This window comes from Atta cephalotes (genome assembly GCF_000143395.1).
Source record: "Atta cephalotes unplaced genomic scaffold scaffold00023, whole genome shotgun sequence".
Lineage (NCBI taxonomy): Eukaryota > Metazoa > Arthropoda > Insecta > Hymenoptera > Formicidae > Atta > Atta cephalotes.
In genome coordinates, this window is record NW_012130087.1 from 3788379 (window position 1) to 3800576 (window position 12198).

At 34.0% G+C, this 12198-nt stretch overlaps 2 protein-coding genes across 2 annotated transcripts in view; one reads left to right on the forward strand and one right to left on the reverse strand.

Annotated features, from left to right (window-relative positions):
* Positions 1–747: 747 nt before the first annotated feature.
* LOC105620020 (39S ribosomal protein L30, mitochondrial) lies at positions 748–2010 on the forward strand. The gene is made up of 4 exons (XM_012201532.1): positions 748–817; positions 965–1108; positions 1520–1646; positions 1717–2010. Exons 1-4 carry the CDS (start codon positions 810–812, stop codon positions 2008–2010), a joined length of 573 nt encoding a protein of 190 aa, XP_012056922.1. The 5' UTR covers positions 748–809.
* A 2566-nt stretch (positions 2011–4576) lies between these two features.
* Positions 4577–12198, reverse strand: part of LOC105619927 — a 25259-nt gene continuing 17637 nt past the window's right edge. Inside the window, exons 8-15 of the mRNA XM_012201441.1 lie at positions 11101–11516; positions 10260–10472; positions 8122–8484; positions 7873–7987; positions 7284–7687; positions 6675–6896; positions 5913–6255; positions 4577–4852 (exon numbers count right to left, since the gene is read on the reverse strand). Of these exons, the coding sequence (XP_012056831.1) occupies positions 4577–4852; positions 5913–6255; positions 6675–6896; positions 7284–7687; positions 7873–7987; positions 8122–8484; positions 10260–10472; positions 11101–11516 (2352 nt within the window). The remainder of the gene's footprint in view (positions 4853–5912; positions 6256–6674; positions 6897–7283; positions 7688–7872; positions 7988–8121; positions 8485–10259; positions 10473–11100; positions 11517–12198) is intronic.

Sequence of the window (12198 nt, forward strand, 5' to 3'; positions counted from 1 at the left end):
CACACACACACACACACACACACACACACACACACACACACACAATATACAGTAATTATAAGATTTTTAGAGTAATTTTAGGCGATCGTAAATTCTCACAAAAAAAAGTCAAATATCAAAAATTGATTTCTTTTATCGTATATTTATAGCTATAATTATATTATTATTTGCTTCCCAACATCTTAAGACTTCAAACAAGATAAATATCGATTTTTTAAGTAATATTTAATTAGAAAATTTAAACTTAATATGAATAAATTAAATATCACATACCAACAATACAAAAAAAAACTAATAGCAAAAATCTATCAGGTTGTAATCTTTTTGCATCGTATTTGTTTTATATGTATTTACATATTTTTAACATATTTATATTTTTACATAATTTTAATGTCCTGACAATTAAAAATTACTAACTCGCTTAAATTAAATATTTTCGTTAAAATAAAATTGCTTAAAACAAAACGGAAAAAATAAGACTTTGTCATTTCGAGATCATTTCAAGATTGATTACAAAATTTTTCATGCATACACATTTTGTTTCTACTATAATAATTATTGCGTTTCAAACATCATCCACAATTCTGGATTTCCTAATTCTTTGGTCGGTAAAGATGAATTCAATGCAAGAAAATTGTTAGGTATTGCTCATTTATGAAATTTCTGTACTAGTTTTTCCTTTATCTTCACTAGCTGGCGCCACACACCAGTTATGCGTAATTATCAAAAAGTTGATATGAATCAAGAGTGTTGATCAATGTTGATTATGTGATATTACTTGTAATAAATAGACACAAGACAAAAGAGCAATGTTTATGTAAGTAAACAAATTTGAGATAAATTGTTGTAATTATTTGAATCATGATAGAAACAATATATGATACGCAATGTTATTGACTTTTATATACTCCAAGAACAAGTTAGCTCTAACCTATACTCAAGACTTACGAAATTTAATTTTTAGCTGCAACGTGACAACTAAACTGACTGGTGCACCTATTTTCTTAAATTTCGTACGTCATGCCCATATGAAATGTAGAATTAAATGGAAAGATGCACAGGATAAATTTGAAGGGGTAAAATATGGACATGTTACATATTTTCCAAGGTACGTGAGGTTATATTACATCGTATCTATTCTAATTTTTTCGAAATTCCGCTATTTATGAGATACAATAAAATACAATATTACCACGAAGAAATTATCAATTCTTTAAATTGTAAATTCTTTAAATTATAAATTTATTTTTTACATTTTTTAAATTAAATTTGAATTGTTGACGTTCAAAACAATTCCTTCCATTTTTATGTAAGTAAAGATAAATAAGACAAAACCAGTATTTAATAAAATATTTGTCAAAATTTAAAGTTTCAAAGGAATTTTTCTTTAAAGATTGAATTCTGACAAATTGTTAAATACTGAGAAAAATATATTTTGAACTCCAAAAGAATTATAACAACTTGCAATTAGTAAATCTCACAATTGCTTCTGGTTTGGTACTTAAAATTATATTTGTAGACATCCAGATCATGTTGATCCATCATTTGAGCTGAGTAAGGTGTTATTAGTAAGACGGGTAAAGCCTTTTGCGGGTAATCCATGGTGGGAGAAAAGGGTGCTCGAAAATTTAGGTTTCGAAGATAAGGTAGCCAAAGTTGTATGCATAAAGTAAGTTAGTGTTTGACAAACTCTTTATTCGCTTAATCGTCTTACAGAAACACGGAGATGTTCTAGTGATCGTAAAAAACACGCCAGATATGTGTGCCATGCTCTGGAAGGTGAAGCATTTGGTAAAGATCATTCCCATAAAGTTGCCAGACAAATTGCCAACCATGGACGATCTAAATGGCACATATTTACATGAGAATGGCACATTTTATGTTGTACCGAAAGTAGACCCTATTTGCGAAGAAGCCATGGAACAGTTTATAAACAATCCAAAGAAGCTGAATCGTGATATTATACAAGAAAAACTGAGACTTAAGTGGTTAGAGGGAAATTTTATGTAATAGATACTGAATTAAGTGTAATAAAAATAAATATTTGTTAATAAATCATTGATATGTTAATCTATCAATGGAGGAACCTTCAAAATAATCCTTTGGTAGGTAATCCTCGGTTAAAATTCCCTTCCTGAGAAAAAACTTTCAAAATACCCTGTATAGTATAGTCAGAAGAAATTTACAGTTAGAAGCAGTTGTATGTATGAAAAATATGTGAAAATAATATTCATGAAAGACAATTTTGCACTTTAAGATATACGAAAGAAACGATTGAACAAATAATATAGTTTTATTTATATTTTTCATATGCGGTCAATCGACCAGTTTACAATCTACTAACAGTAATGTTAAAATTTTAGTTAATTCTTAGTCTGTTTAAAGCGTCCCACGTTCCTAGGTTGCATAAAATTTTCAATTCATTTAAATCTTAATTAATTGATTCTAATATTGCATGAAATATATTTAAAAATTAATAATATTTGAAAATTAATATTAAATTAAGATAATGTCTTTTTAATAAACTCTCGCTAAAATAGATATGACTACAATTTTAAAATCTATGCATCCAATGAATTTGTGGAACCCTTCGCAGACCAAGAGCAAGATCTATAAGATGCCCTGCAATAAGATTTCATTATCTTATTAATCATAGGTTTTTCGATTCTCTTTTAGTCAAAACGTTTAAATATAAATATTAGATTCCGATTTACAATATATAATCTTATGTTTAATTAAGTTAGGATTATTAAATTTAAGACTCATCATTATCATCGTTATTGCATAATAACGACTGTAATATAAAAATGAACTTAAATTTAATATATTTTAATTTATTAATATAATAATAAATTAAATTTAATATTATTATATTACAGCCGCTCCGAATAATTCATATTTATTTATCTTCTTGACATAAAGTAGCCTCAACCTTACATAAGATATCAGCAGCTTGTTGCGGGACATCTAATATAATAAGTGGAAGATAAATGCCGCTTTGGGTCAGTCGTGCGGACCTACTTAGATACAGTGTTCCAAAAAAAAGAGAATTTCTTCGAAATTCAGAAGAAGTCTACATTCACGAGCGAAACTCGCCGATTCCAACTCAAACTGATGATCAGCTCAAATGATCTGGAAACGATCCGCTAGGCCATATCCATAGAATGTCCTGTCGCGAGGTTTAGCAAGCTTACTAATAGCGCAATTCTGAAATTGTACTCGACTAATCCTGGAGTTGCATTCCTTTGTTCCACTGATAGAGGACCAACTGTAACTTTTATTCCCTTGCGGTACTAAGAAGTGAACTAGATTGAAACTGCAGTTAAACCTAATGTCAACTATTCGTAATCACTACTACCACTCTATGAAAACAACTTCGGCCTCGTATATGCTCGAGCAAAATTCAAAAAGTCTCGGTAAACACGAATGTTTTGGAAGTCCTAGTAACGGAGAGATAATGATTACCGTTTTCTTTCGATTTTCCTCGTTCATCGCGATCTCTTTTCGTTTTAATTTACGATTTCCTGAGCTATGGTTTACTCGTGTGTCAAATCTTATTAATTCCTTGCAGTGTCATCTTCAAATGTATTTGTAATCATTTCTAATCATCTTCTATGCTATCACAGTACTTATTATATACTTCAGTATACTAATACATTTTAATATATTAAATATTTTTTTTACTAATATTTTTTTAAACTAACACGCGACTTACGAATTTAACGTTTTGTATCAAGATAACTGTTAATGTTATATTTGCAATTTTAATGCTAGTTATCTCGTAACGATTTCAAAACATACTCTCGATAGTCTTCATTTTTTTCGCATAGAGCGACATGATCTTTTTTATATTTGACAGTAACGAACGTGACGCACGAGTAAAGCATCACCCACACGATTCTTATGTATGAGTTTACGCGGAACTAGTTCGTCTCCGATTGCGCAATTTCCAGAACCGCCTGTCCCTTGACGTATGATGAATCGAGATTGTGTTCTGTGTCGACCTGGCACCGCCCTTTTCCGGCATATACATCCTCAGTAGTCGTGCTGCCCTCTCTTCTTGTGATCTGTCCGCTGCTTTTCCGCTCAGGAAACTCAGTAGCTTCATGCTCCGTCTCTTTAGCCTCAGTCTGTTCAGAAAATTTGTCTCGCCAGTGCTCGACGGACTCCCTCTCTCATTCTGATCGTCAAACTCTTCTTCGAATCTCTTTGACCTCCTTAATTGATCGGTCCTTTTACTTCTATGTCTTCTTTTGTCGCTCATCTCAACGGAGTCTTCTCTCCGCATCGCTTCCCGCCTCTTCTCGGCGTTCATTTCCTCGACATTACGAGAATTGGTCTCCTCCGCTCTTCTCGCGACGGCTTCCAGCTCTTTCAGACGTTCGGCTTCCTTGGAACTCTTTGAATTGGGTGAACCGGCCGTTTCCGACGTTGCGTCCACGTCTGATAGTTTGCGATGCAAATCGACGATCTTCCGACGGAATTCCTCGTCCTCCTGGCTCAGCTTAGCGAAGACGCGATCGCGCTCGTCCACATTTGCACCGACGCTCAACTTGGACGTCGCTTGAAACCGCTGTCACCACCATCCGACCTGGTGCTTACCGCTACCAGGCGAATCCTCCTCTTCCGGCAGCGGTTCCAGCCGTCTCCTGCCCAAGAAACAGCGCAACGAGCCCAAACTACCGCTGCTACCCAGTAACTGGTCCATGCTTAGCTCCGGCAACGAGCAATCCTCATTCTCTGATTCCTGATCGACATCGTCTTCCGCTGACAGATTTAGGCCGTAATTGTCCTCACCGATGGCTCCGGCACCCATCGCGCCACCGCTGCTGCTGCAACCGTTCGGCGGCGGCTAGGGAAGTCAGGCACAGCTCGGGCTAGTGATTCTTTGCAAAAAGAAAAACAGAAGGCAAGCGTCGTCATGCAGGCAAGCGTGCGAAGCTTATTCTATCTTCTTTTTATCGCTGCATTCCTGCGTCACATAAGCCTATACCGAAAATGAAGAAGCCCCTGATTTAATGTTCGTGATCCCATATTTAGTGCTAGGTGCGACTATTTGATTCTGTGATTTTATGTATCTCAAATGAAACAGTCGCATTTAGACAAAAATTTGGGCAATAAACGACTTGTAGTTTAGAACAATACTGTCGCAAAAATTTCATCGAATTGATTCCATGAATTAAAAAATAAAACTACTTGTCATAGTATTGTACATTAAATTTCGTTCTCAAAGTAAATGCAATTTTTATGTTTAATGCAGAGTGCAATTTAAATGAGTTAATGCTTTGAAACTAGATGCTATTTTCAAGCAAGCTTATGTGAAAATAGTCATACTCATCCGTATCAAGTGATCATTATTTATTTATGCAATGCAGTATAGAGTATACTATAATTTAATGCATATTGTAATAAGTTTTTACAATCGACGCGATGAAATATTTAACTTTGATATGTTTATAAACTGTATTACACTATTTTAAATAAAGTAATACTGATTTCCTCTTTCATGAATTGGAGGATTTATTTCTAAGTTGTTTGTTAAAAAAACTAAATTAAATTTGTTAAAAAAAAATGAAACTTATAATATTCATTATATGTCTTGTAATACATAAGTCAGTAGTCGATTTTTATATTTAGAACCATCTTAGGTATAATCTTAAGATGTCAAAAATCCAATCACAAAGCCATCTTAACATCTTAATATGTTACTTAAGATCTTAAAATAAGAACTAATTATGAATATCGGTATATTCTCCATTTCATGAAATAAGTAAGTAAATAATATATATTTAAAAATAAATTTGTCAATCGTGATCACTTGATAAAATCTTTCACATTGGGGCTTCACTGTGCTTCTAAGCTATTTGAATAAGCTATTTAATATTGTGTATTGTCGTTGAAAATATTATTACCGAATTGGCACTGAAGCTTTCATCATCCGGTCCGCCAGAAGTCGGTGTACCCCATATATCATCACCGGAAGTCGCCCCTGACGTGGTACCTTCTTCGTCGTTTGGATCTAACGAGAATTCAGTTCGCTCTGGAGGTACTGGCGGTTGAAGAAGATAACCGCCGACACCTTCGCTGAGTTGCTCTAGCAAAACCATCTTGCTGACAACATAGCTACTCGCTCGGGCAGTCCATGCTCTCAAGCCAGATGGTGGCGACTCCGTATCCCGATTATCATCGTCTCCCTGTTCATCCAGCTCATCATCTTGATCCAGGCTGCTCATTGTACCAAACCGTCTCAAAGCTCTGCGTGATACGACGTTACAGACAGAAGAAATCAAAAAGTCACTTTAATTTCATTAAATCTTCTTAAAAAGCCGAATGAAAATGATGTTTTGTGATAATTTTTTTTGTGATCATTTAAACAAATTTTATTGAAAGACCGAATGCAAATGTAGTGTTTCATGATAATTTTCAGATTATTGCGGTTTTTAGGAATTTAGGTGATTATTAATCAATTAATTATAAATGAGCTACGATAGGTTTCATTGAATGAATGAATTTAAATGTTGACTAGACGTTCTATCTATTGGCAAACAAATTTGACAATTTTTTTTATTTTGTTTCTCTTTTGTTTTTAATAGCTAAAAAGAAATCTTGATATCGATGTTTCTGATATAAATTAACCAGATAAATAAGCATACAAAATAATTATAATTTATTACCTGTAAGGGGGTTCCCCGTCACAATCGAGATCATCCTCGCTGCCATCCTCGGTGTTACCATCCGCAGGCGTATAACTAGGACTGTTACGTCCTGGACTATCGTGCAGTCCATTTCGCAATCTATGCCTTGTGCAAAGATCGGGAGTTGGTGGAAGAACCGAAATCTTTGGTGGCAATGGAGAAAACGGATCCCTTTGCAACGGCGGTGTAGGACAACCCAATCTGTAGTGGGCAATTATACAGAGTGATAAAAAAACATTTAGCATTTATATAGTAGATAGTACACACCATACTGAGAAAAAAAGTCTTAGTGAATTTAGGACGAAATCTCGACCATTTGTAATGTTAAAATGCTAAATAGTTTTTTGAACATTCTGTAGTTTGTCATTGTACTGATTGAATTAACAAAATTAACAATAATTTTTATTATAGATCTTGTATTTTATCCTTCCCCAAGAAATATTTACGATTTTGCTTGCATTGTTTATGACAAATACAGAGAGCCCTAGAATTACAAATTAAAGATTTTTCAGAATATCAATAAAAAGACTCAAAAATATTCGAATATTTAATGCACATTCAAGTTGGATTGCACGTCAAAATTAATACCTATGACATCTTCGACAAATGCTGATGGAACTCATTGAATTCTCCTTTGTAGGTATATGACTGCCGTTCTTCCGCGTCATACTGTTCGATTTCACAGTACTTAGACTTGCACTAGATGCGGTGCTCTGTTGCTCTATGTCGGAATTCGCCGTGGTGACTTCCTCCGTCGCGGTATCCTGGCTAGTCGATCGGCTGTTGCTCTCTCGGGGAGTTCTGGCCGCTAATTCCTCGGCTGTCCATTCCTCAAAGGAACCTTCGTGGTCAGGAGGTGGGATCTGATGCGAATTGCGCACCCATTGCGCCAGGTGATTATTCTCCCGAGAGTTCTTCAGAATCGTCTCTAGGCTCTCGCCAGACTGCGATTCCTTCTCCTCTTCGTTTGGTTGTCGAGGTTCTCTTGTGATCTATTACATTCAGACCGATTTCAGATCAATTTTGGAATTTTGTAAAAAATAGATATTTTAACAATAATTTTAATTTTTAATTTTATTTCATTTTTGCAATAATACGTGGATAATTTTTTCCCCAAAATATAAAATATATCGGAATAGTTTTTCGAATATCGTAACTGTCATCATCCTTTACTGACCTGCGAACTTTCTATGGTTTCTCTGTTTACGGCGAAATTGTTACCAGCAACCGGACTCTCTTCGGGGCTGTCCTGATCCGACGAACTCAAACCACAGCCTGTATTCACATAGATGCTAAAATGCAATGAAAATTGGTGCTCATGAATTTTACTTGGTTCATCCGCGCGATTTTCCGCTTATACCTCGATTCCCGACAAAATATTCCGCGAGGCGCACACGCGTACTTTCGCGCCAAGCCCGCCACTCACATTTGCCGTTGAAGAAGATTGTGCCAGACAGCCTTGAGCTCTGGAGTGGGCGCTCGAAGGATGAGAACACGTCTTCGAGGTCGACTGTGTGGACTGCAACCGCCGCTGTTTATCGTCTCGGCATGATCGTTATCCACGCTGCCATTCGGGTGTATGGCGACCTGCAGTCGAAACTCCGTCGGTCTCTTTCGTACGGTGAAACATGCCTCAGCGATACTGGACAGTCGCAGAGGTTCTTCGGTGACGAAAAGCACGCGGTCTCGCGATACTCGCGCAAATACTAAGAGATCAGTCAACAGCAGAGCCCAGGATGGTTGCAGACGCGCTCGACCTTCAACCTTAGCGAGAGCTCCGCCGAAAAGCCTAAAACATAGATTTAAATTTTTAATAATTGTTAAATCTTTTTGTATAGCTAAAAGTGATCATAAATTATTATCAGTAATTAATTCTCGATTTCATTTTACAGAATCTCAAGAATGAAATAAATAAATAATAATTGACAAATCGATACAAAATTTAAATGTAAATTTTTATTAAAGTTTCGTTCCAATTTCAAAAATGCAATTTCAAATTGCAAAATACACCATTCCCAACAGATTAAAAAGAATCATAAAAAGGGGAAAATATGTACTCGACATTGTCAAACCAAGATGTGGTCTACATAATCTCGTACCAAGATTATGAGGCCATATAAATTGGACAAACGAAAAGACGATTACAAATTAGAATTAATGAACATCGCTCGGATATTAACAAAAAAACAGGATCTCCGTCTGTTATTTCAGATCATGGCATCAATAATAGGCACCAATTTAATTGGAATGAAGTAGAAGTTCTAGACAGAGAACCATTGTACAATAAATGACTAAGTTCTAAGCTGATTTATATAAAAAGACAATCACAAGGATTGAATAAACAGCGATATGGAGGCATTATTTGTACATCTTCCCATCCTTCAATCTTTGAAGCCCCTTCCTAGTTCTCTCTACTCATATCCCACTTTCCATTTTTCACTTTTAGTCATATATTACTTTCTTGCTATCTTGTTTGACATATACACCGTGTGTGTAAGAAAGTTTTCTGAGTTCTCGGATTTACAAATATTGTCGCAATTGTAAAACACGCAACTAACAATAACGACTTCATCAGGTATTCACTTTTATACATAAAAAAATTGTACGCTTTTTATAACTCTAGGAAATTCGATTTTATAATAGTTATATGACTCCGAATTTTACAGTTTTTTTTAATAAATAACTTTCTTACTACTTATGGACTCCGACTTGCCTTAAGATTATAATGAAAACAATCTTTTTAATTATTTGATCACGTTACTGCGTTAGGAGATATCTTAGAAACTTTTTTATGCCGACCTTTTGAGGAAGTCACTGTGCACGAATCACTGACCAGTTAATGTCGCACCAAGTAAGAAGAATTGCGAGCGTCGTATATAAAAAAAATCACAATATACACGAGATGTTAAGGATAATTAGCAAATAGAATTCAATTTATTATTTTAATTTAGTTTTAATAAATTGTTAGGTATAGTTAACGTTTTATTTTAAACATAAAATATAGTAATAAATTAAGATTGAAAATGACCAGATAAAGTAATACAAAATGTTTATCTGTATAATTTATATGATCATTAATATATAGCACCAATATCCAGCTTGTTTCGTAGCCCTTTCTATTATATTTATTTTTTAATTTTTATTCTTTACTGAAATATAAATATTTATTAGAAATTAAATTTTATTTTAATTGAAGTTACATATAATATTATATTACGAAATTCTTAAGAAGTTAAAAAAATATATTATAAATTACATTATTAATTTATTATATAAGGATATATTATATAAGGTAATATATTATATAAGGTATCCGGAATTTAAATGTCAAAACTTTGGATATAGATGATATAGAGGATCGATAAACTAAGAAAACAATCCTACATTTTTCTTTTTTGCAATTTTCTCCAAAACGAAGTAAAAACAAGCACATCTCTATAGAACTTTTTTTTTGTTATGTTAGTTTATCAATTCTTTTTCCGCGTTCTTGAAGTTTTGATATTTAAATTCCGAACACTGTATTCTAAAATCTATTATTAATATATTATAAGTTAAAAAGCTCACCATCGTCTTCCTGGTAACGCTAAGGTAAATGGCTTGCATCTCGCAAATACCAATCGAGACTCTACTTCCTGTAAACTTAGCAGAGGCCTTCCGGTATCTCGCGGCGGTTCCATGACACCCGCGTTTGCCGTAGCTTCTCTATAACCCTGGGCCAAATCCCTTGCTTGTTGGCAATTTCGTGGGGACGCCTGGCCCAACAATCTTGTCATCTCTCTGCAAGCATGAATTTACTACGAAAACGGTACGGTTTTCGCTTTCTCAATACTATAAGCATCGCGAGAGAAATTATTTTATATTTATATTAAAAACTCTTTTCGTAATTTTGCAGTTTTCGAGATTTTAACCAGAATTATTCAAGTTTTAATTTAAGATTTTAAATAATATATTGCAAGATTTACGAAAAAATTATAGTATTAAAAGTATTAGTATTAAAATATTATCGATTTCTATAAGTTAGTAATCCTTCAGTATTAAGTAAATACACCTTCATTGCAAAGGCATATTTAAAAATCAAGAATTATTAAAAATATATGACAAATTCTTAACGTAATAACTTAACGAAATTATGAAAATATATACATCACAGTTGAAACTTTAAATAAAGTAAAACGAAAGCAGCGATTGAATAAATTATTCTTTTATATCTTTCATCTTTTTATATTAGCAACAACTTCATAAAAACATACATATGCATATCACGGTTTATTTACTAATTTCCATGTTTAATAATTAAATTTAACAGCTTTATTTCTTACAAGATGTGGTTTTTATCAAATGAAAAAGATTGACAAGCAAATTAGATCTCTTTATAAAGGAAACGATCAATTAGCAATTAGCCAACCTGTAGTGTTCTAAGGGTAGAAGCAACACCCCGGTGAGATCGGGGCGTCGTTTGTGTGGCACGGCGGGCTCGCAGACTAGTTTGGCGAAGGCCGCGTTCCGCCTGAGAGCGACCAGCAGGCAGCAGGCACGTTGTAGGCCACTGAGGTATCTTCGGTAGGCAGCTGTGATTTTAGGAACTCTACAGAGATAGCTGTCGACACCACCGCCCTCATCCCTGATCTCCTCGGACAGTTTGAGCAACTCATCCAAATTCTGGAAGAGGATCAGATAGTCCGTCGCCGACAGAACATCGCGTCGCTCGCACAACGGGACCATGAAGCGCGTATGGCCACTCTTCAAAACGCCCCAGTACCTAGTCTCACGTACAGTTAACTCTTCTTCGGGTGGCGCGTCAGGTGCCAAGCTCGGAAAGACCTGTTTGAACGAGTCGCGAAAAGATTTTGGACGACTTTTCATAAGGAATCGAAATAATAGATGCTTATTATAATGGATTTCAGAATTTTCGCGTTTTATCATTCTGAGACGAAGCTCGTAATTGATATTTATATATAGATAGAACTAGCATTCTTATTAATGATTATGTAATATAATACTATTTAGAATAGAGATTTTTTTTTTATCAATATCTATATTATAGAGAACGGACAATAATTAAATGTGCATATAATTTTGTATTGTATAATATTTGACATAATTTCGAACAATATCTGATTCTTAATTTTGCTTTGTAATTTAATCTAAAATAATGTTAACAAGCTGTAAGAGAGAATAACTAGGAATAGCAAGGAATTCCTGTACGATTAATAAGAAATTAATTTTTATACACAATCAATACTAGAAATTAAAATGTCTATAATGGTCGAAGCTAGATCTTCATTGCTTAAATAATTCAATCTTGAATTATTATATATAACATATATGTACTTGCATATATATCATATTATAGTCTTTTAAACTGTACTATATATACCATATATATATATATATATATATATATATATATATATATATATATATATATATATAGTTGTTACGTTAACTTACGTAATATACTAACTTATTACGTTTACGTAACTACGTAACTAACTTAAACGTA

Bases quoted from the DNA above. Each gene is read 5' to 3' on its own strand.
- LOC105620020 (XM_012201532.1), top strand. The intron at 1,109-1,519 runs GTACGTGAGGTT...TTATATTTGTAG, and splicing joins CATGTTACATATTTTCCAAG to ACATCCAGATCATGTTGATC. The intron at 1,647-1,716 runs GTAGCCAAAGTT...ATCGTCTTACAG, and splicing joins ATTTAGGTTTCGAAGATAAG to AAACACGGAGATGTTCTAGT.